This window comes from Hemiscyllium ocellatum, chromosome X (genome assembly GCF_020745735.1).
Source record: "Hemiscyllium ocellatum isolate sHemOce1 chromosome X, sHemOce1.pat.X.cur, whole genome shotgun sequence".
Taxonomy (NCBI): Eukaryota; Metazoa; Chordata; class Chondrichthyes; order Orectolobiformes; family Hemiscylliidae; genus Hemiscyllium; species Hemiscyllium ocellatum.
The window spans coordinates 21,802,676-21,827,483 of NC_083453.1; the positions used below are offsets into that span (position 1 = coordinate 21,802,676).

At 45.0% G+C, this 24,808-nt stretch overlaps 1 protein-coding gene across 1 annotated transcript in view; it reads left to right on the forward strand.

Annotated features, from left to right (window-relative positions):
* Positions 1-24,808, forward strand: part of LOC132805861 (formin-like protein 3) — a 159,986-nt gene that overhangs the window by 81,090 nt on the left and 54,088 nt on the right. Inside the window, exons 2-6 of the mRNA XM_060821179.1 lie at positions 2,477-2,560; positions 6,744-6,824; positions 9,375-9,451; positions 14,740-14,823; positions 17,646-17,798. Of these exons, the coding sequence (XP_060677162.1) occupies positions 2,477-2,560; positions 6,744-6,824; positions 9,375-9,451; positions 14,740-14,823; positions 17,646-17,798 (479 nt within the window). The remainder of the gene's footprint in view (positions 1-2,476; positions 2,561-6,743; positions 6,825-9,374; positions 9,452-14,739; positions 14,824-17,645; positions 17,799-24,808) is intronic.

Genomic DNA, 24,808 nt, shown 5'->3' on the forward strand with positions numbered 1-24,808 from the left:
CTGCAAGTTCCCCTCCGTGCTACCACCATCCTGACTTGGGTCAAAATCCTGGAATTCTCTCCCTAAGGGCATTGTGGGTCAACCTACAACAGGTGGACTGCAGCGGTTCAAAACAGCAGCTCACCACCACCTTCTCAAGGGGCAACTCGGGATGGACAATAAATTGCTGGCCCAAACAGCAATGCCCATGTCCCACTAGTGAAAAAAGACTTTTTTTTTCTCCACAGATGCTGTCAGATCTGCTGAGTTTCTCTGGAAAATTTTGTTATTCCTTCTATCTGTACCTGTTTTTAAAAAAAAACAGAATTGGTCATAGCCCTTCTCTCGTTCAATTCTTGGAACAATGCCTTGACTGATCAGAACTGACCTGCCTTGCTTAAACTTTAAGGAAATGTGGGCAGTTAACTGTCAGTCCTTATTAACTAGTGCATTCTTCAAGGCAAAGCGTCCACCAATTAGCATACTCATGCAGTATAAATGTTTTCTCTTCACTTTTCAAATTGTCCCGAGTACAAGATGAGAGGTTTCAACGTGTTGTCTTTCTTCAGCAATACTCAAGTTCTGTGCAAGCATCACACCTCCCAGGAATTCTGCTGACTGTTTCTTGTCACATTTTGACCCTCTGCCTCAGCAAATGCCTTTCCTTAACAAGTGACCATCTGCTCTTTTAAAGCCAGCTGATTCGAGAGTTCTTAAATGACCAAGGGCTATTCTCTTTCTGACTTAGCCTGCCCAGGATTGCAAGCAAATGGAACTCTGAATCAAACGTGCCCAGATGTGGGAAGCCCTTCTCATGAGTCCCATGCAGAACTGAAGAAAAAGTGGTGTTTAAATCTGTAAGGTGTAAATGTTTGCTGGAAAGTATTTTAACAAGCCCCATTGGCAGAGATCATCCAGCCAGATGGCTTTATCTGGCTTCAAATATGCCTCTTGGCATGTGGCCTGTTCTGGGAAACCTGCTGTTTAAGTGAGCTTTAGAAGCACAGTTTAACTGAAACCTCGTCTCACCCTTTTTTTTTCCCCCAAGTACAAAAAGGTTGAAATATCCTGTGATGAACGCATATGTTTAGCATCAGTAGTTGCACAACCACATCGATGCAAGTCAGGAGATGCTCTGGATGTCACAGAATCTGTAGGCCATTCTACCCATCCTGCCTGCACCAGCTCAAGGGCAACTAGGCACCGGCAATAAGTCCTGGTCCAGCCAGTGATGCCCCATGGCCCATAAATGAATTAAAAAGAAAAGTCACTGTTGTAATAAAGGAAAAGTGGCGACAATACGCACACAAGGTCTTGCCAGCATTAATGTGATAATGACCCAGTGATCTGTTTGTTGTGATGTTGATTGAGGGAAAAGTATTAACCAGGCACTGTTGAGAACTCCCCTGCCTTTCAAAATAACACTCGGGACTTTTTTTTCATCCACCTGAGGGGACAGACTGGGCTGTGGTTTCACAGCTTTCTGAATGACCGCATCTTTGATAGTAGAGCACTCCTTTGGTACTGCTGTGCCATTGTTGGACTTTCATTCTTGTGCTGAGGAACTGGGGGAGGACTCGAATCCATAATTTTGAGGTAAGAGTGCTGCAAGCTGAGCCACAACTGATACTCCAATCGGATGTTTAACCAAGTCCCTTTTCTACTGATTTTTGGATCGCATTAAAGGTTCTGTAATGGCAAAAGTGGTGGCTTGACGAGCAGTCTTGCCTTGATCAACGCCATTAGGAAAAGATTAATGTGTCATTCATTTTGTTCGGAAAATTTTAATGAGCATAAATGTACGCCAGCAGATTACGTTTTGTGAAGGTCTCCGGGTTTTTGAGATCTGGGGTGTGGCATAATATAAAAGTCCATTTGTTCTTCATTGACATACCTGAGGTGTTCAAAATAATTTAGTCTCCCGAGCATCTGGAATTCAGTCTCAGCATTCTATAGTACAAAATATTCTCTTGGTCTCAAATGCTGGTTGGCATATGCGTACCTGATGTGAACTGTGGGATTTCCCAGGCCAAATGTAGCCTTTCATCTGAGCATAGAAAGACAAAGGATGTGATGTCTCCTCCCTCCTCTCCCTTCCACCCACCCTGGCAAACCACCAGAGGTAAAGTCTGGGCCAGAATCTCTGGGTTCAAATCTCACTCCAGGACTTGCTGCCCACGGAAAGTGTGAACTGGTTGATTTATAAACCTATAAATGCTTTTCTGACAGGGTAAGGTTGGGAGTGTTTCTGGTTCAGCCAGAGTCATGTGGTAGCTGCAGTGCAAGAGACTGCTAATAAACTCCACAGGTGGGTTCTTGTTGTCAGCTCCCTCCATTGGATGTGTCACTAGGTTCCTGTGCACCTTCGCAATGTTGGCAGTATTGGAAACCCATTCAAACATCCCTCAGTGTTCATATTTATGTGCAATTGTCCACTTTTGACAAAATTAATGTGTCCCACTGTAGAATAATTACACTCTGTTTTCTTTGTTTGCAGAATTCTATGAATCTCCCCCCAGACAAAGCACGGCTGCTTCGGCAGTATGACAATGAGAAAAAATGGGATCTCATCTGTGATCAGGTACTTAGAATCCAGTTGTAAGATAATAAGAATTTGCAGTAGGTCATTCTGCCCCTCCAAGTCTGCTGTGCCATTCAGTGAGATCATGGCTGATCTGTTTGTGGCCTTACTTCTGCTTTCCTGGGTGTTCCCAATAACCCTAGCCACTCTTGTTAATCAAACATCTCTGCCTTCAATACTCAATGACCCAACCCACAGTGCTTTGTGTGGTTGAGAATTCCACAGACAAATGACCCGGAAGACATTCCTCCTTGTCTCCATCTTAAATGGGAATCCTTTTATTTTGAAACTGCCCCGAGTTCTCTGTTTTTCCCCCACAGGGGAATCATCCTCTCAGCCTCTACCTTGTCAAGCCTCCGAATCTCCTGAGATTGCCTCTCATTCTTCAATGATTAATTCTAATGAGTATAGGTGTAACCTGCTCAGCTATTCCTCTCAAGATAAATCTCTTCATCAATCGAGTGAATCTTCTCTGAACTGCCACCAGTGCAAAGTGTAGCCCTCCTTAAACAATGAGACTAAAGCTAAGTTTTGGTCTCACCAATGTCCTATGCTATTGTAGCAATACTTCTCTACTTTATTCCAAGCCCATTACTATTAATGATGTGGAAGTGCCAGTTTTGGGGTGGACAAAGTTTAACAATCACACACCAGGTTATATTCCAATAGGTTTATTTGGAAGTACTAGCTTTCAGTGCACTGCTGCTCCACCAGGTAGCCGTGGAGCAGGGTCATAAGGCACAGAATTTATAGTAAAAGATGAGTGCCATGCAACTGAAACTATATATTAAACAAACTTAGACTACTATGAAGTCTTTCATCTTTGAGAATGCATTACAGGTTTTGGTTCATTAATATGTAAATCCCAGAATTTTAAGTCACATTCTCGAGATAAATTAATCCATTCTAAATGATGAAAGACTTCACAGTAGTCTAGGTTTGTTCAATGTATTGTTTCAGTTGTATGGCACTGTAATCTTTTGCTATAAATTCTGTGTTTTATGATCCTGCTCCACTGCTACCTGATGAAGGAGCAGCGCTCTGAAAGCTAGTGCTTCCAAATAAACCTGTTGGACTACATCCTGGTGTTGTGATTTTTAACATAAGACCACCTTTTCGGTTGCCTTCCTCGTTACTTGCTGTATGTGCATACTAACCACTTTGATTTGTGGACAAAGATACTTTGCTACTTATACCGTAGCATTCTCCAATGGCTTTCCATTGACTTTAGTGTGTTGCTTTTCTGTTCTCCCTGCTGTTGGATAAACTCCTTTTCCCACATTATTCTCTCTGCCAAGGTTTTGGCCACCCATTTTAATCTGTCTCCAGAGGAACCTCGATTATCCGAACATGATGGGCGGGCACTATTTCATTCGGCTAATCAATTATTCGGTTAATCGATTTAAATGCCTTTCCTCTGAAGCTCAGTTTTTTTTAATAAAATTGGTTCCCAGTTCAGGAGACGGCAGCAGTGTGTGAGACCCCCAACTCCGTCCGCCCCTGCCCCCCAACCCGGTGCAACACCGCCCCCCCACCCCCTAACTCCATCCAACACCGCGCCCCGCCCCCTAATTCTGTCTGCCCCACCCCCTAACCCCATGCAACACCGCCCACCCACACCCCTAACTCCATCCACCCGTGCCCCCAACCTGGTGCAACACAGCCCCCCCGCCCCCTAACCCTGTCCAACACCGCCCCCCACCTCCTAACTCCGTCTAACACCGCCTCTGCCCCCAACCCTGTGCAACACCGCCTCCTAACTACGTGCAACACCACCCCCCCGTCCCCTAACTCTGTCCTACACCGCCCCCGTCCCCTAACTCCGTCCTACACCGCCCCCCTCGCCCCCTAACTCCGTGCAACACTGCCTCCCCGCCCACCCCCCCCCCCCCCCCCCAACCTCGCACACACCCGCCCCCTCTCTGGGGCAGCTGAACTGTACACCATCAATAAGACTGTTGCTGCTGCTGCCTTTGTGGGGTAAGTCTCAAATAGCGCCCACACACATAGCCACAGCCAGACGCACAACGTTTTACTGCACCTTTTTGACAGGTTCCATCTTGTCCTGTACAGGACAATGTTGGAGAGATTATCTGGGGAAGGGGAGTTGGGGTACACTCCTGTGTAGAACTCCAGGAAAGTGTAGGGAGAGAGAGAGAGTGTGCGGGCAGACAATCATTTGGAGACAGAGCCTGTTTAATCACTGTAAACAAAAGGTGCGAATACTGTCTGAAACAAATCTTTGTAAAGTTTTCATCGGGACCTGGAGCTCTCCTTCGGATAATCTGATTTTCGGATAATCGAGGTTCCTCTGTATATACTTTTGCAGACTCTGTATTGTATTGTATTGTCCTCTGTCTGTCCGTATGCCCCTCTTGCTGTGTGTGTCGGCTCGCCCTCTCGCGCCCCCGCTCGCCCTCTCGCGCGCCCCCGCTCGCCCTCTCGCGCTCCCGCTCCCGCTCGCCCTCTCGCGCCCTCCCGCCCGCCCTCTCGCGCCCTCCCTCTCGCGCTCCCGCTCGCCCCCTCGCCCGCTCATTTGCGCGCTCTTTCTCTCGCTCTCTTTCGTTCGCTCTCGCGCACTTGTTCGCTCTCTCGTGCTCGCTCGCGCGCACATGTTCTCGCGCGCTCTCGCATGGGCTATCTCTCTCGCTCTCGTTCGCGCGCTCTCGTTCTCTCTTTCGTTCTCTCGCGCACTTGTTCTCTCTCTCGTGCTCATGTTCTCGTTCTCACGCTCTCTCTCTCGCACACTCTCGTTCTCTCATTCTCTCTTTCGTTCTCTGTCGTGCTCTCGTATTCTCTCGTTCTCTCATATTCTCTTTTTCGTTCTCTGTCGCGCTCTTGTTGTCGCGCTCTCGTTGTCTCTCTCATCCGTTCTCTGTCGCGCGCTCTCTCTCTCTCTCTCTCTCGTTCTCTCACTTGTTCGTTCGCTCTTGCTCTCGTTCTTTCTCTCGCTTTCGCTCTATTTCGCTCATTCTTTTGCGCTGTCGTTCTCTCTCTCGTTTTTGCGCTCTCTTGCTCTCGTTCTCGCTCTCGATGTCTCGTGCGCGCTCTCCTGTGCTATCGTTCTCACGCTCTTTCTCTCTGTTGTCGCACTTTCTTTCATTCTCATGCTTGTTTTCTCTCTCGTTCTCGCATTTTTTAGCTCTCTCGCGCTCTCGATCTCGCACTTTTTTTTCTCTCTCTCTTGTTCTCGTGCTTTCTCTCTTCTCGCCTTTTTTTAGCGCTCTCTCACTCTCGTTTTTTCTCTCTCTTACGCTTTCTCGTTCTCGTGCTGTTTCTCTCTCGTTTCTCTTCGTTCTCGTGCTTTCTCTCATTCTCGCATTTTTTTAGCTCTCTCGCACTCTTTCTCTCTCGTTCGCGTGCTTGTTTTTTTTCTCTCTCTTTCATCGCGCTTTCTTTTGTTCTCTCTCTCTCTCTCTCTTTTGTTCTCTCTCTCTCTCTTGTTCTCTCTCTCTCTCTTTTGTTCTCTCTCTCTCTTTTGTTCTCTCTCTCTCTCTCTCTTTTGTTCTCTCTCTCTCTCTCTCTCTCTTTTGTTCTCTCTCTTGTTCTCTCTCTCTCTTTTGTTCTCTCTCTTGTTCTCTCTCTCTTTTGTTCTCTCTCTCTCTCTCTCTCTTTTGTTCTCTCTCTCTCCCTCTCTCTCTCTTTTGTTCTCTTTTTTTCTCTCTCTCTTTTGTTCTCTCTCTCTCTCTCTCTCTTTTGTTCTCTCTCCCTCTCTCTCTCTCTCTCTTTTGTTCTCTCTCTCGCTCTTGCGCTTTCTCTCCCTCTTCCTCGCGCTGTTTCTCTTTCTCTCGTTCTCGTGCTTTTTTCTCTCGCGCGCGTTTTTCTCTCCTCTCGTTTTTGCGCTTTCTCTCGTTCTCGCATTTTTTAGCACGCACTCTCTCGTTCGCGTTCTCGCACTTGTTTTTTCTCTCTTTCTCGTGCTTTCTCTCTCTCGATCTCGCACTTGTTTTTTCTCTCTTTCTCTCTCGTTCTCATGCTTTCTCACGCGTTCTCGCATTTTTTAGCTCTCACGCTCTTTCTCTCTCGTTCTCGTGCTTGTTTTTTTCTCTCTTGTTCTCGCGTTTTTTTCTCTCTCTCTCGTTCTCACGCTGTTTCTCTCTTTCATCGCGCTTTCTCTCGCGTTCGTGTTTGAGACTAAGTTACCTGTCTGACTATTTGCTTGGTTTCTGTCCTTTATTATCAGGAGCGCTTTCAGGTGAAGAATCCTCCACATACCTATATTCAAAAGCTGAAGAGCTACTTGGATCCCGGAGTCACCAGGAAGGTAAAAGGGATTCTACAGTCCTGTAGAAATGGCTTGTTAAACAGCGAGCCTCTGTCAAATGGTGACAAACTGACTCTTGTTCAATGAATCTTGCCAAGAAGAAAGGAATAGAATGATATGCCAGTGGGATGGAGGCAGCTTGTGTCATGTATAAACAGAGAAACATAGTGGGGGGAATAAAAGGGACAGGAGTAGACCATTCAGCCCTTTGAACCATCTCTGTCATTCAATATGGTTATGGCTGATCGTCGAACACCGTCCCTGTTCCTGCTTTCTCCCTATACCCTTTGATCCCTTTAGCCCTATGAATTGTATCTAACTCCTTCTTGAAAAACTGTTTTTTCTGTGGCAGAGAATTTCACAGGCTCACCCCAGGCTTCAGTCTCTCGGTGAAGACAGACATTTCTCCTTCTCTCACTCTTAAATAGCCTATTTTTATATCCTCCGATTGTGACTGATGACCAACCGGTTGGGCCAAATGGTTTGTCTCTGTTTTGCAAATATCAAAATCATTCACAATTCTTTGTTTCATCATGGGCAGTAACTGGAGACGCCAATCATTAGAGAATAGACAGAAAGATGTAGAGGAAATGAGGGGCAAAATTGGTTTCTTTTAAGGCGCAGGTTCCTTTTTATCATCCATATGTTGTGTAAGAGTGTGGGTACGTGATTTATTTTCACATCGACATGTTTGGGTAGGGCAGCATTATCCTTTTATTCTTCTTCATTTATTCATTCGTGGGATGTGGGCTTTGCTGGCTGGACCCACATTTATTGCCCTGTCCCTAGTTGCCCCATGGGAGTGAGCTGCCTTCTTGAATTACTGCAGTCCATGTGCTGTAGGTAGACCCACAATGCCCTTAGGGAGGGAATTCCAGGATTTTGATCTCGTAACAGTGAAGGAAGAGCGATTATATTTCCAAGTCAGGATGGTGAGTTTCTTGGAGGGGAGCTTGCAGGGGGTGGTGTTCCCATGTATCTGCTGCCCTTGTCCTTCTAGATGGGGTTGGCTGTGAGTTTAGAAGGGGCTGTTGAAGGAAATGTTTGTGCATCATCAGAATTAGGTTCCTGAACTTGTTGTATACCTGTTGCATCCCTGTTATCATTGACCATTCTGCCTGTCTAATCCACTTCACTTAATGTGGATCACTCACTGGGTGTGATACAGGGCTGAAGGGACAGCCCTGGATCCTAATTTACTAGAGAATGTTCAACCTGAATTCCGCTGTCCATCTTCGAGAATCTACTGTAATGTCACTGTGTTAGCCGTGTTATTGTTCAATTATTTTCTCATTTGGAGCGAAGAAGGATGAGAGGTGACTTGATAGTAGTGTACAAAATATCAAGAGGCAGAGATGGAGCAGATTGCCAGAGACTTTTTTCCCAGGGCGGAAATGTCTATCACGATGGGGCATAATTTTAAGGTGATTGGAGGAAGGTTTAGGGGAGATGTCAGAGGTAGGTCCTTTACACAGAGTGGTGGGTGCATGGAATGCACTGCCAGCAGTGGTAGTAGAGTCAGATCCATTCGGGACATTTAAGCGCGTGAAGGGTCTGTAGGTTAGTTTGATCTTCGAGTAGGATAAAAGGCCGGCACAACATAGGCTGAAGGGCTTGTACTGTTCCAAGTTCTATTGTGACTTGGAGTTCTATTGTGTTTGTTGTGTGACTTCCTGGAGAGTTAGAAATGGCAATGTGTAGATCAAAGCTCAGCTCCAATCCATAACATCTTGCATTTATATAGTGCCTTTTAATGTAATGACAGTTCCTAAGGGGCTTTACTCACAGGGCCGTTTTCTTAAAAAAATGGACAGCAATCCACATATGGAGATTTTGAGAGTGATGATCAGAAGCCTGGTCAAGGAGGAAGGTTTTAAGGAATATCTTCGAGGAAAGAAAGGTAGAAAAGTGGGGAGGTGTCGGGAGGCAATTCCTTCAGCATGGGGTCTTGGCAACTATGGCACTGCTTGTCAATGGCGGAACGATTCACATCAGCAGCAGTTCAGAGAACACGATGAGTTGAGTTCCGATATCTTGGAGTGTTGTTGGGTGAGAACATGTTGTGGAGGCAGGGAACGATGACGGAAACCAGGATGAGAACTTTAAAGCTGAGCTGTTGCTTAACCTGCCCTGGCTCCTGATTAACGGGCATGAGTGATGGGTGAACAGGACTGGATGCGAGTTAAGACATAGACAGCAGAGTTTTGGATGTAATGTGGAAGAGCAATAGGGCTCTGGTGGAATAGTTGATCTGGAGTCAACAAAGGCATGGATGAGGCTTCCCACAACTGATGTGCTGAAGCAGACAGAAGTTAAGCAATGCTATGGAGGTGGAAATGGGTGACTTTCATGGTGTAGTGGATATAGATCAGAACCTAATCTTGGGGTCAGATGGATTGCAAGCAATCTGGTTTATAATTGTGCATCCACAGAGATATGGGTTGTGCCATTTTTTCCTGTGCAGTTCGTGTTTTTTTTTTGTTAAATGCCCCAATGGAGAAATGAGCAAATCTACGCCCTACTCTAATCTCACTCCACTCTTTGTTGTAGAAATTCAGGCGCCGAGTGCAAGAATCAACCAAAGTGTTACGGGAGCTTGAGATCTCCCTCCGAACCAATTACATTGGGTGAGTATGCTGCTGGGGTCGGATTTCAGCCTTTATTAGTAGAGCATTAGTTTGGGGATCGCTAGTTAACTGACATGACCATGAATCCACCATCTGCCCCCTCAGCTGCCCCATAGTTACCAGAACAGCGTAACATGAAATTAGTGCCATTGGTTTTGCTTCTAAGCTTTCAGTCAGCAAGTGGCTTAAAAAAAAAACTCACTGTTGAACTGAAGCTCGAACAAGCTACTGCACACTCAAAAAGACAAAAGAATTACGTCTTGAAATTGGTAGAAGAAAGGGGCATTTCAAGGGTTAACACCAGTCAGAATGAAAAGGAATACAATCTGTTGAGGGTTGGGCACAGGAGTTGGGAGATGAATGGTGGAAACGTAGTTCGGATATACCATTGTGCAGCCTCAATTACACAGCAGGCTGGGATCGAATGGTTGGGAGGAAAAGCCTCCCATTATCTGTGGTACAATGGCTTCCTGCAGACTGCTGAATCCACGAGATCAAGTGATAATGCTGGTCCCATGTAACAATCCTCTTGCAGATGGCAGAGTCCATCGCGTTGCTGCATGGCCCACTTAACAGGATGTTTGGAGTGAAGCAGTTGAGTGTGTGCGTCTTGCCCGGGAAACTGCTGAAAGCAGCCCACTGATTGTTGCAGAAGTCCCGCCTCATTACATGCATCTCAAATACATTTTTTTTTTCTAATTCTACCAATGTTTATTGATCTAGCATTTAAAAACTCCTTGGAAAAATAAGCCCAGCATCCTGTCCCTATAGGGGTCTTGCTTTTGGTATGGGTCCTGATTCTGCACTTGACCTCCCAAAGTGGTTTTCTTTCCTGGGTCGTTAGGGGGACCATTGAGGCTTTGACCAGTGTGTCAATGTCTGTCTTTCGAAGTCCTGGGTTTTCAGAGTATCAACTGGAAGCCGTACACCTGCACCTGATAGAAATGGTTGCTGTACTGACGGCAGAGTTGAGGGATTAGGAAACCAAGTGCTCTCAATTTTTGTTTTAAGTCAAATTCTGTATAAACCCTGGTCATGCACAGCAGGCTTACCGGAAAAAGAGAATTTCACTTATCGTATTGTATCTCTCCCTCGTGCCTTGAGGGGTGTCTCAGATGATGAATTACTTTGGAGTGTGGTCATTGTTGCTGTGTAGGCAACATCAGCGATTTACTTGTGTGTTGAGCATCAGAGAGAGAAAGGTGGGTTCTCACTTTGGCTGAGGTCCTTTGTTTGAAGAATTCTAAGGAGTGTGTTGTGCATTGTGCATTTCTCCAAAGCTTCAATACTCCCACTGTCGGGTTCTTCAGCCCACATACCAGGCACTGATGGATGCACATAATTATCTGAATGGCATCTCCCATTTATCTTCAAATGTCAGAACATTAGCTTCACTTCAATCCCAGTCTATGCGTCATGTTTTTCTTTTAAAAACTGCACTTTTTGAAAAAGGGCTGAAATTTAAAATTGCAAACACTTCCTGTTTGTTTAGATGTATAATCCCACTTGACTTCCTGTCCAAGTGATTGTAGTTTTGGCTGTCCTTGTCACTACCTGTTTGTGGACTGGAGTAAATTCAGCTTAATTTAGTTTGATAGAGGAGATTTTTCTCTTTTTGGAAGGGGTCCTATTGGACAGTAACAATAAGCATCGTAGTCATTTCTTTGTGTTTTTTTTACCAGTACCTCCATTTCTCTTTGAAATTTGGAGAGTTGAGCTTTGCACTCTTTTCCAACTGAGGTCCCACCAGGGTTTGGTGTCCCTTTGCAGTGGCACTGTGTATTGTATTGTTTAGGAGCTCAGTTGGCAGCATGTTTGGAGAATGGCAGCTGTGCAGTTCCTGCTTCCCTGGGAAGCTCTGTTGAAAGCTTTGTGGTGAGTGTAAACAGCGTGCGGGTGATGCTGTACTGCAGAAGACTTATTGCCCAAATAACCATAAATGTGGCATTTGTTGACCTGGGATGTGAGTTTCTGAATACCTGTCTGTTAATTCCCTTTGCAGTTGGGCCTATCTTGTTGAGCTGCCTCTGTTTCCTGGCCCCTTTTCTTTGCCTTAAGCTACATCCTCTTCAGTGGGAGACTGACAAGGGACTAACCAGCCTTCAGCGAGTTGTAGTAACAGTAAGGTCATCAGATGCATAAGCACATTCCGACTGGTGTTCAGAGGTGCGAAGGAGGTGGTCTTATCTTGCGCACTTCCCATCTTGTAACTTTTGTTGTCCATCAGAGAGTCTGTCGTCTTTTCAGCTTGTTCAGGGTTTCACACAGATGACGTGATTTCGCTGAAGGGACCCCTGCAGAGGAGGTCTGGGTGCATTGTCAAGCTGAATAGGCCTGTCTTGTTGGTTATTTGTTGAACCACAGCGAAGTATTGTGATTTTTCTTTTGACTATGGGTGTTAATCTGGTAAACATGCATCCGACAAAGGAAGAGGCAGGAGCCAGTTAGTCTCCTACGCTGGTAACTTCACAACACTTTGTACAGCATGTGTGCAGGCTACCTTTCTCTCTCAGGTGGAAAAGGATTCTTGTCGTCACTTTTGATCGATTTGTTTGGACATTTATGACTTCCCTCCAGGCCAGTTAGGACTTCAACCCAGATCTTCTGGGCCAGAGATAGGGGCACAACTCTTGCACTACTACCGTACAGCAATAAATTCTCATTCCCTGACTGGCAGTCCAACAGCATTTGATTTTGTGGTGAATCATTTTGATTTTCTCTTTTTTTTGTTTGCTTCATCAAAAAGAGCAAGCATTAAGATGGAGGAGCCTTGCATCTGGCAGGATTTGAAAACAAAAGCTAACAGGAGCGGATGAAGGTGACGGTGTTGACCAACAAAGTGAGGAGATAATTTACCTTCAGAAATAAATTCCATTTTAACATATAAATAAAAATGGAGCCACAACAATGTCTGTGACCTCATGTCACTTCAATTCCGCACATGAGGGTAGAAAAAGATTTGCCTGCAGCATACATCCGATCTGATGCTGGGCCTCCATTTCCTGCTCATTCCAGCGACTGCTATTTTGGGAAATGGCCACATTCAGCGCGGTGTGCCAGAATCGAATGACCATACACTGCACTGGGTACGTGGCCAGCACAGACGTGAAGGATCACTCCTGAACTTCACTTCATAATGGCGTGAGATGATGATGGGGAGGAAATGACCCATTTCCTACAAATTGCAATGTATTGGCACTTCCACATGATGGAAATTAATCGGCTGGTTGATTGTTCAAAGAGGCAGGATGTACTGGAGAAGCTCCTAATCTAAGGTTCAAATCCAGCCCAGGCACATGGGAGGAATCTCTCATCCGCCTGCAGCCTGGGTTTTTAAAATGGGAAAGTTAAGGTTTTGAAATATTCACTTTTAAAACTTTTTCATCCCTGTCTTCAAATCCCTCCATGGCCTCACAACTCTCCCTCTCTGTGACCTCTCACAAGGGAGGGAGGGGGAGACATATACACACTAGGAGTGGGGAAAGAGAGAGAGATTTAGATGGAGAAGAAAGAGAGGGTGACAGAGTTGCATGAGGATGGGATGGTGGTGTAGGAGGGAAGTGAAAGGAGAGGAAATCCTGGCTTCCAACTCTCTCATACTGGTACAGTAGCGCCTCGACATACAAACGACCCCGTTCACATACAACTCGGTTTACGAACAAGATTGTATGTAAAATTTTTGCTTCAACGTACGTACGAAATTCAAGGTATGAACAAAGGTATGAACGCAAAAAGCCCGTGTGTGACCAAGTGGTTTCATTGTTCTGCTTTGCTACGCGCTTGTTGAACGCAAAAGCTCTCAGGCCCTGCGTGATCTCGTTCAGTTTGTCTTTGGCGTGTGCACTGTGAACAGCCGTCCAAGCATTCTTACGATGTCCGAACAATGGGAAAAATTGATTCAGTTCGCCAAATTTTTGGTTCGCGAACCGGAGCCCAGAACGGATTAAGTTCGTAAATCGAGGCGCTACTGTATATATTTTGCACTGCTCATGTCTCAGTGTGCTTTACAGCCAGTGAAGTGTTTTGTGAAGTGCAGTCACTGTCGCATTGTATGAAACACAGCAAACTCCCAAAACAACAATGTGATAATGACCAAATCTCTTATTTTTGCGATGTTGATTGGCAAAATGATGACCAGGATACAGAGAAGAACTCTAGAGTGGTGCTGGTGACATCCGAGGAGCAGGAGAATCAATGTTTTGGGCAAAAGCCCTTGATCAGGAATGAGACTGTGAGCCAAGGGGGTGGTGTGATAAATTGTGTGGTGGGTGCTGATGGGAAGGTACCTGAGAGTGCCACCCTCACCAACCAACTGCACCACCCTGTGGCCAAACACTTCAGCTCCCCCTCCCACTCCTCAGAGGACATGCAGGTCCTGGCCCACCTCCATCACCATTCCCTAGCTACCTGACGCCTGGAGGAAGAACGCCTCATCTTCCGCTTTGGGACCCTCCAGTGTGGATTTCACCAGTTTCCTCATTTCTCCTTTTCCTCCCCCCCCCCCACCTTTATCCCAGTTCCAACCTTCCTACTCAGCATCGCCCTCATGACCTGTCCCACTGTCAATCTTCCTTCCCACCTATCCACTCCACCCTCCTCACTGACCAATTGCCATTATCCCCACCTGCATCTACCTATTGCACTCTCAGCTACCTTTCCCTCAGCCCCAACCACCTCCCATTTATCTCACCACCCCCTCTGCTCACAGCCTCTTTCCTGATGAAGGGCTTTTACCCGAAACGTTGATTCGCCTGCTCCTTGAATGCTGCTTGACTTGCTGTGCTTTTCCAGCACCACAATCTCGACCTAATCTCCAGCAACTGCAGTCTTCACTTTTGCCACAGAGAACTCCCCAGCTCTTCTTTAAAACAGTACAGAAGCATCTTTTCTGCCCATTTGGCAGGGCAGAAATGGGCCTTGGATTAACTGCTCAATCAGCAGTGCAGCATTTCCTCAGTACTGCACTGGCTTGTTGGGTTTTGTTTAGTGTTTGTCTCTGGAGTGGGACTTGCACCCACAATTCTCTAGGCCAGAGGCATCTGAAATATGGTTGAAGACAGCAGGGCCAGTGATAAAGGAGTGAAACGTGAATTGACTTCCGGCCACACTGTGAACACTGGTGGTCTACATAGACTCTTCTTTCCAATACTGGTGGGTTATTGATCATTACTGTGCACTGACTGCAAACAGTTTTTAATCTTGACAGGTACAGCAGTGGCAGATTAAGGAAAGAGAACAATTAATATGCGCAATGATATCTTCAATAAATATGCTTTACTCTCTTCTAGGTGGGTGCGGGAGTTTTTAAACGATGAAAATCAGGGTCTCAATGTGCTGGTGGACTACCTCTCCTTTGCGCAGTGCGGAGTTATGTAAGTAGCTGGAGGAAGGGTTGCCTCGTGTTATACTTTTCCATCTCCATTCTTCCAGCTTGGTGTTTCTAAAAAAAAAGTTCCATTTAAGGCTTCATTCTCTGCTTTTTTTCATTTCTAATCTCTGCTTTCCTTGAAACCTTTCAACAACAGAAGTTCAGTTACAGCAGATGTTAGGACTGGATGCATTAAAACTGCCTGAACAGTTAAGCTCCCTTGAATACGCTTGTGGTAAGTGAATTGTGTGGGAATATACTTCAATCTTGGGTGGTCCTTTAGCATGGAAGTTGTAACTTGTCTTCACATTCTTGGATTTAAATTCCAGTAATTTGCAGAAATTGATTCTGACCCCCAATATAAATCCTTCCCGCCATCTTGAACTGAGGACTTCTGTCAGCATGGTGCTTCCAGTTGAATGGGATAAGCAAGGTGACTTGACTTTAAACAAATAAGATCCTGACGGGAATTGATAGGGTGGCTGTGGAGAGGATGTTTCCTCTTGTGCAAGAATCAAGGATTAGGGCTCACTGTTTAAAAGTAAGAGGCCCTTGCCCATTTGAAACGTATGAGGTGAAATTTTTTTCTTGAGTCTTTTGGACTCTTTTCCTCAAAAGGCAGTGGTAACCAGCTTCTGAATAGCCAGATTTTTGGTAAGGAAGGGGGGTGAAAGGTTAAGTGGCAACGTAGATTCGAGGTCAAAATCAGATTAGCCGCAATCGTATTGAATGACAGAGCAGACTTAAAGGACTGAATGGCTTAGTCCTCCTTCTTGGTTGTATGTTGGTAAGCAGCATGCCACGCAAGGATCACCGATTCTGATTAAGTCGATCCCCAGGATCGTTTGCCGGTTGCATTTCACCTCACTGGTAAATAACACCTCAGCAGGTCCTGGATTATATTCCAGCAGTTGCCATCTGAGATTTGGATGAACAAAGGTTTCTGTTTGCAGATTAGGCTTCCCTCATCCAAGAGGTTTTCCACAGATGGTGCCACATTACTCCACCAGTTTATTAATCAAGTTTTGCCATTTAGTTTTTAAGCAAGATTTTTGTGTTTTTTTTTGTAGTTGAATTTGACTTAATGGATGTTGACCTTTTATTACAAGTGAGATGGAGTATGAAAGTAGGGAGGTGTTGCTCCAACTCTAGAAGATGTTGGTGAGACCACATCAGGAGCACTGTGCACAGTTTTGGTTATCTTACTTTAGGATGGATGTACTTGCATTGGAGGCAGCTCAGGGAGTGTTCACTGGGGATTGGCTTATAAGAAAGGTTTGAGCAGGCTGAGTCTATGGTATTGCCGTTTAGAGGAGTCAGAGATGATCTTATGAAAGCTTGGTAGCACCTGATGATAGGTTGTTTCCCCTCGTGGGGAGTATGGAACAAGGGGCCACCAGTTCAGAATAAGGGATTGCTCACTTATGGTAGATATGAGGAGATTCAGGGGATTGTAAATCTTTTGGAGTCCTCCACCTTGGAGAGGAAAGGAGGTTGGGAAATTGAGTTTATTCAAAGATCAGTTAAGCAGATCTTTGACCTATAGGCGACCTCGAGAACAACAGGAATACAGAGTTGAGATTGAGATCAGATCAGCCATGATCTTATTGGTTGACAGAGCAGGCTTGAGGGGTTGAGTGGTCTCCTTCAGCTTCTAAGTCATATGTTCTGAAGTAATGACCAGCTGGTCATTACTGTCATTGGACAGGATTAAATAATGCAGGACAGTCCCATAGATCAATTGGTGTTCAAGTCGCCCACAAAACCTGGCAACTCGTTTCCTTTAGAGTTTATGTTTCATATTGATTTGGATGTTCTGCATGTGATCTTGGCGGTTAGGAAAATGCTATGCTTAACACTGTTGCTTTATCTGTGTATGAGTCTTAAATCAGAATGCCAAGATCTGTCTAAACCAGCAGCTGGAGAGATCTGGGGATTAATGGAACTGGGCAGTTAACTTCTACATGTGGCTGTCCCCAGACTTTGTGGCGTGCACCTCAGCATCCCACAGTGGCAAAAAGCATCAACACTTCAGTTATAAACTTCTGTTTTGTGAATTTTCCTGTGCTCCTTTCTCAGGGGCTTTCTAGACCTTGGCAATGCCTTTCTAACAGGTTTTACAGCTCTACACTTTGGCATTCTGCATATTATGCTTCATTTCATCTTCACAGGCTCCTTCCCCTATTTTCCAAAGCTTTCCATAACCCTGGCTTTGAGTGTGAAATACATCTGAAGTAGTCTCGAGCATCTGACTGGCATCGACCCATCAGCTTTCCACATTTTTTGAGCTTTTCCACAATGGACCTCCCTCCTCTTTTGCATTTGGGTTTTTTTGTGTGTCTAGGTAATGTCCATCGGGCTCTGGAAAGAACCAGTCTCTGCACAAACAGGTAGGGAGATTGATCCACACTGAGCAGAAATGCCACCTTCTTTGATCTGAATCTTACCAGAGCAAGCACTTGTAGTGCTCTTAATCTTGCACGGGGCTGATATTGCAGGTGAGAAGTGGTATGAAGTATGTTTTGTGTCACATCTATTCTCACCAGTACGATTGTTCTTATTGGAACAGCATGACTAAGGTGATTGTTTTCCTACAAGATTTGAACATTTCTTTAAACTTCAGGAATTTTCCACAATCAGTGCAAAGCTCCTTAATCCTCATTTAAATTCAGAGACTGCCATTTAAAGGGTAATATACCCTCTTTTTTTCCTGTTAATGATATGAAACAGAAATAGACACATGGCGATTCTGTACTTAAAGGGGCTACATGTCAATCAGTGTGGACGGGGGTGATCAAAAGACATTTTTATCCCATTGTGACCTAGGTTTGACTTTGACCTTGTGGAGAATGGTGATGATGGTGCCCTCGACAAGTCGAAACCCTGGGGCAGGTCTATAGAAGATCTGCACCAGAGCAATGTCCTGCCCCTGGCTTTCAGCAACAGCCTCTCTCGCTCTGCCAGGCAATCTATCCTACGGTATGTACTGCTCGGCTTCTAACAGACACACAGGGATGCAATGAGTACTTAACCTTCCCCCAACCCAAGGTCTGCACACTGAGGAATGTTCATTGGTTTTCCTATTGGTGGCACTATTAGCTAGGTTGAGATGTGTAATGAGAATAGGCCAGAATGTGCTGCTGTAGGCTGTTATACTGTAGCCTTGCACCATTGGCACTTGGGTTTGCGTCCAGCCCAGGCTGACAAGATGATAATCTGCTAGCTATAAGGAGCCAGAGTGTAATGTCTTTGGGCCATTCCTATCCAGCTCCACGGTATAACATTCAATGTAATTGGCATTTTACTTCATAAAGAACACTGGTGCAGTAGGAGATGCTGGGTAGTCATGTTTAGGACCACGTTAGCTTTACTCTTCTCTGGTGCATCTGACCTGGGATTTGGTAGTAGATGGACTTAAACAGAAGGGGGGAAAATAAAGAATCGTTCTTAAACTTGAGCATGAAAATTAGAAACGTGTTTTCTAAAATAGTCCAACTATTTGCACACTATCCACAAGAATTGCAGTTTTTTTTATTAAACGCCCTCAACTTCTGCAAGACGTTAGTCTCAGTCACAGCCCCCAACTCCATGTGCTTTTCAAAGTTAAATCCAGGTTTCTCTTTCATTTACTATCTTCCACCAATCCTATCCTGGCCCTGTTTTATTGTTCCTGATTGGCATGAGAGCGAGATTTGAGCTGAACATCTGGAACACATGTGGGCATTTATGCAGCAGCTGTATATTCAGTGGGGGTATGTTTATAATTCTCTGTCAGGGGCAATTCTGTCGGTAACTGTGTTCCAAATTTATGTCTAGCTTTCTTTTCAGTGTTCTGGCCTTTGTTGCAGCAAAGTAAAATGTACATGCTAAGTGTGAAACTACAGAGAATAAACAAAATGCTGCTGTCTCTCAAACAAGAAATAATGCGTAGTGCTGAATAAATTAATTCCAGTCTTTATTTAGATTGATCTTTTTTTCAGTATATACATCAGGTAGTTTGATGATCACAGTTTTTGTAGGCATAGTTTCCTTTCCAACCTTCTGAAAGGAGGGGACAGTTCAAAAATCATTTGAAAATCTTTCAAAACCCCTGCCATTTTTCACATGTGAACATGCCCACAATTGTCAACAAGCTGTTTTGGCACAAGAGCGATTATCACAGGCAGTGTTGACCACAATAAAAAGAAAGTGTTGGAGCAACTCTGTGTAAGAGTCATACTGGACTTGAAACACTAACTCTCTCCACAGACTTGCTGAGTTTCTCCAGCAGCATCTGTTTTCCAGATTTCCAGCATCTGGAGTATTTTGCTTTTATTTGAGTGCTGGCTGCACTTCAGCCATCCAGCAACAGTCATTGGATAGTGATCAGGAGTGGGGATAGTGACTTCTGTTGAAAGTTGCCAACTCTGGCTGAATGTATTCCAGGAAGCTTCATCACTACGACATGATCTACCACCTCAAACTGTCCCACTACTACCATTGGTTTCCCAAAATATCCATCCTAACAGACACACAGGGATGTCTTCACAAACCAGTTGGAAAGCCAGTCAGTTAAGCAGCTTCCTTTTCTTGACTCTAAACATTTTATGAACAAAAGTATTCCATGTAAACATTTTTTTTTGAAAAGCACAGTTGTTTTGAGCTCTGCTGTGATTTTTCTACCAGGTAATATTGCGTAGGAGTCCCCAGATTAATCCTGAAGGGTTGCTAACTCTATTTTTGGATTTCTGAAACCAATAGTGCTGGTCTCTGCATTATTAGGTTAGGGTAGAGACACCGCCTCAAGGTTGTGTATTGGGAGGATGGGTTTGTTGGACAATGGATGGTGGAAGAAAGGGTGCAGGTCAGGTTGTAGCAGATGGAGTTCAGACAACCAAATTGACGACCTTGGACACAACACACAAGCCATTATCTCCATTCCGATCCCTGTTTGTTGTGGATTCCATTTTTACCAAAAGCAATGATACCAACTTAAATTTGAACTTGGACTGCAGGTGATATTAATGAACTACTTGCTGTTAACAAGCTGACAGCAGGATAACTATCTCGCTACTCTCCAACAATCTGCACTTGCAATTGAACAAAAACTTCAATGACAAAAAAAAACCACGTTTGCTCACTGAATGTGGCATTGTTCCTTTAAAACTAATTTTGAATGTATATTTTTGTATGTGTATGATTATATGTGTGGTCTGTGTTTATCTAAAATCTGTCAAACCTGAAGACAAATTGGACTGCATTCCAAGGTTTTTGTATGTGCATTTGTGTGGAAAGGTTTCATCATCTCGGGGTTAGTTGTTAAAGCTCCTTCTGCTTCAGTTTGACAGATCATTTGAATGGGACAATGCCATGTCAGTGCACTTACAAGGTGTGAGTAGTACCTGGGGCCCTTTGAGCCTTGCCATGACAAAGCTGACCAAAGTAACCGTGACTTAAACCATTGCATCCCTGGAGTCTTGGCTTTACAATGTGCTGATAACTTGCCTATTGCCTGCTATTTGTGCTGCTGATGCCAGAGCTGCATTTTGCCGATTTGATATCCTACAATATAGCAAGTGGATCAGTTAGTGCGGTGCTATACTTGAGACTGTGGTGTCTTGTTGGCCATAATTTATATTGTTTTTATGTTTCTTTCCCTCCCCACACTCCTGTAGGTTCGTCGCCATGATCATTTTTGCAGTTCCTGTAATTCCACTTTCCCTTTGTGACATGGTTTTTTATTGCATTGATGTATTGCAACACAGAAGTTTGGGGGGGGAGCACATTCACTAATCCTGGGCCATCTTGGAAGGGAAGTGAGGCAAGGACAGGAGATGTTGAACAGAAGTAAGGGAAGCCCTCGGATGAACAATCCAGATTGTCCCCACAGTGATTACACACACTGGCTCCATGAGAAATACAGACACGCACATGGCAATGAAGAAACATACAAAGAAGCAGGTGCTCAACGTTTGGGAGAAGATTTGTAGCTCGGGTGCTCGTTGTTGTGGTTTTGTTCGCCGAGCTGGGAATTTGTGTTGCAGTGGTGGTTTGAATCTGCCGACCACTGCAACGGACAGCTGGAACTGACAACCGGAAGCGGCAGATTCAAACCACTACAAATGCCGGAGGAAAGATCATAGAAGCGCTTCACAGGAGGCTCCCAAGCACGGAGGATGTCACCTAGACAGGGGACGAAACGTCTGCAACACAAATTCCCAGCTCAGCGAACAGAACCACAACAAGAAGCATGTTATAATTTTGACAGGGTAGGCATGAGTCTAGTAGCTCTCAACAGAATGCATTCTGTTTAAAGCATTAGGTCATCTCTTCCAACTCCCGCTGTAGGATGTGAGCAATGACACCCTGACCATGGGCCTCTTCCTTGGCCATTTTAGTGCCCCTTGTGCTCTGGTGCTATGAGTCATTCATCGGAGGATATGGCTCCTGCTGTTAGCCTGACTGCCCTGTCCACCTACCTCCAACCCTCTCTTGGGCTTCTAAATCCTTCACCTGGTGCTCATGATATTCATGGCCACCCATTTGTGGAGGTCCAATTGAAATGGCAAATGGGGTCCCACAGAATTGAACTAGAGATCCTGACAAATTGTTGCAGACCTCCCCATTTGACACCTATGCATAATTGCATAGTTCCTGAATTTCAGCGAAGAGTTGTGCTTAGCTTAAAATAAGAAGGGTCTGGCTCTCTTTTTCAATATAAATAGCAGTAACAGTTATCTAGAATGAGTTTTTGAATTAATGATCGAAGATGTATTCAGTGTGCTAGCTGGGATGCCAAGCTCAGATGGCGATCTCTCTGGTGTATGATATGCTGCTGTCCCATGACATTTTTTTGTTTCTTTCCTTTCATGATGTGGGTGTCATTGGCAAGGCCAGCATTTGTTGTCCATCACTAATTTCTTTGAGCATTTTGGAGGGCAGTTGAGAGTTAATCACATTGCTGTGGGTCTGGAGTTCTAGGTCAGCCAGACTGGGTAAGAACGGCAGATTTCCTTTTATAAAGAACATTAGTGAAACAGTTTTTAAAAAAATATTTGGCTGAGACTCACTTTCAATTCCCCCGACACCCACCCTCCGCCCTGAAGAAGGGTTACGCCTGAAACGTTGATCTCTCCACCTCCTGATGCCACCTGGCTTGCTGTGTTCTTCCAGCCTCTTGCCGGTCACTCTGGATAAGACAGAGACCTGAGGCAGCACACTAAAAGTGAAGGCAGTGCAGTCGTAGGCAGCATGCTGTCTGCAGTAGCCTCATGGCAACCTAACCCGAGAGGGCACAACAAAGGATCAGCATGAACTGATTGAACCCAGCGTCACAGCAATGCAGACGGCTCAAACCCGAGGCCACCATCAGTACAGTCACGCTCTTCTCAAACAGCAAGCAGGCTGGAAGGCCTGCTACTATACTTTCTTTTGTGTTATTGGGATGCAGTGGTTCGAGAAGAAAGCCTGCTGTCACCAGCTTCTTGAGAGCAATTGTGGATGCTGGCCTTGCCTGTGACGCCCACATGTCAGAATGATTTTTAAAAAAGCGAGAGCTGTTGTACCCCCCACCACCACCCCACTCCCAAAGACCAGAAATCACCTTTACTGAAGTGGGTCAGTGAGACTTCTGTGGGTAGAGAGAGAGGAAACCAAACCAGTCAGCAAAGAACAAGATACAGAATGATCTTGATTATAAACACGGGCCAAAAGTAGGTTAAGTAATCAAGTGGAACACTTACCCCGGTAAAGAAACAGGCATTTAAGCACTCGGGGCTGGGTGGTCTGATGCAATTGATAATTCATCTGCTTAAAATAGTACAGAAAAGGAGGCTTTTTTGAAGTGTATTTTTGGTAGGTGATCTAACCATGATTCACTCGTGCTTTAGTTTAGTCAGTTTCAGTTGATGTGCAAGAAGGGATCCTTCACGCTGGGCTGAGCCAGTGCAGCAGATTTCCTCTCCATCTCGAAAGCTTTATGACGCTTCAACACACAAAACCTTCTCCAAACAAGAATGCTGAGGCAGATGATCTGCAGATCTTGTCAGTCCTTGGTTTTGCAGAGACTCGCAAATGCCTCCTTCTAATTTTGTAGCAGGATTTTTGTCACTTCTTCTCCAAGCAGCCTGTTGCCATCTTATTGAAAGAATTGGCAGATACGGTGTATTTGGAGGTTTAAATTTATTCTATGAGCAGCAATACAAGAGGATATTAGATAAAACTGGGAATGATAGAATTATGGGTGCTATATTAGCATGAATTGCTGATTGGTTGATGGGCTAAAAACAAAAACGAGGTAGAACAGGACATGACGAACAGCAGATTGTGGAACTCCTATCATGGTACCCAAGGATTAGTACAGACTTGGCTGTTTATAATCTATATTAAAGACCTAGATCACTGCAGACATCCAACTGTGCTGATACAAAGTTTGGTATAAAAGTCAGTGAACCCAAAGAGGCTGCAAAAGGATATAGACAGGTTAGGTAATAGGAGGGAAAAAATTATGGACTACAGTGTGATCAACGGAAGACCATTCCGTTTGGTATGAAATATGAAAAAGTAGACTATTCTGGAATGGTGAGAAACGGAGGGATAATAAATGTTGGCCAACCCATGTCCCACAAGAGAATTTTTTAAAAAAAGCATTTTCAGGCTTCTGTTATGACTTTTAAGCTCTTGTGTTTGACTGTTTCCATTTCCTTCTGCAACACACATACCTGGTAAGAAAACCACAAAACCCAAGTGAACAGTAAAAAGCTCATTCTGTGGCTCTCCGATTGTTGCATTTCTTTTCTGAGAAGCTTTTTTTCATCGCCGGTTCAAAAATCCTGTCTCTGTTTCATTTTGTGGTTCAGAGTTACAAGGCAAGAATTTTAGAATATAGGAACATTGAATGCTGACTTCTTTTTCACATATTTCAAATGAAGTCTGAAGTTGTACTAAAGCTGCCAGCCATGTAATAATTGAGACAATTCCTGTTAAATTCGTTTTGAGTATCAGCTAATCCTATTGACCGCTTAGTTTGATTCCCCTCAAACTGCTAGTACTAAATTTCTGTTTGTTTTTTTTTAAGAGATCTCCAACCCTAGTGACCACCGCCCCATCACCAAACCATCATCTCCCAGACCATACAGAACCTCATCACCTCAGGAGATCTCCCACCCACAGCTTCCAACCTCATAGTCCGGGAACCCCGCACTGCCCGATTCTTCCTCCTTCCCAATTTCCACATGCCTGACCACCCTGGCCGACCCATTGTCTCAGCATGCTCCTGCCCCACTGACCTCATTTCTACCTATCTCCCCTAGTCCAGGTACTGCCCACATACTTTCGAGACACCACCCACGCCCTCCACCACCTCTAAGACTTCCATTTCCCCGGCCCCCAACGCCTCATCTTCACCATGGATATCCAATCCCTCTACACCTCCATCCGCCATGACCAGGACCTTCAAGCCCTCCGTTTTTTCCTCTCCAGACGTCCCCAACAGTACCCTTCCACTGACACACTCGCTCGCTTGGCCGAACTGGTTCTCACCCTTAACAATTTCTCCTTCAAATCCTCCCACTTCCTCCAGACCAAAGGGGTAGCCATGGGCACACGTCTGTCCCCCAGCTATGCCTGTCTCTTTGTTGGCTACATAGAACAGTCCATCTTTCGTAGTTACACTGGCACCACTCCCCACCTCTTCCTCCGCTATGTTGATGATTGCATCGGTGCCACCTCGTGCTCCCACGAGGAGGTTGAGCAATTCATCAACTTCACCAACACATTCCACCCTGACCTTTAAATTTATCTGGATCATCTCTGACACCTCCCTCCCCTTCCTGGACCTCTCCATCTCCATTAATGACGACCTACTTGACACTGACGTTTTTACAAACCCACCGACTCCCACAGCTACCTGGATTATACCTCTTGCCACCCTACCTCTTGCAAAAATGTCATCTCGTATTTCCAATTCCTCCGCCTCTGCCGTATCTGCTCCCAGGAGGACCAGTTCCACC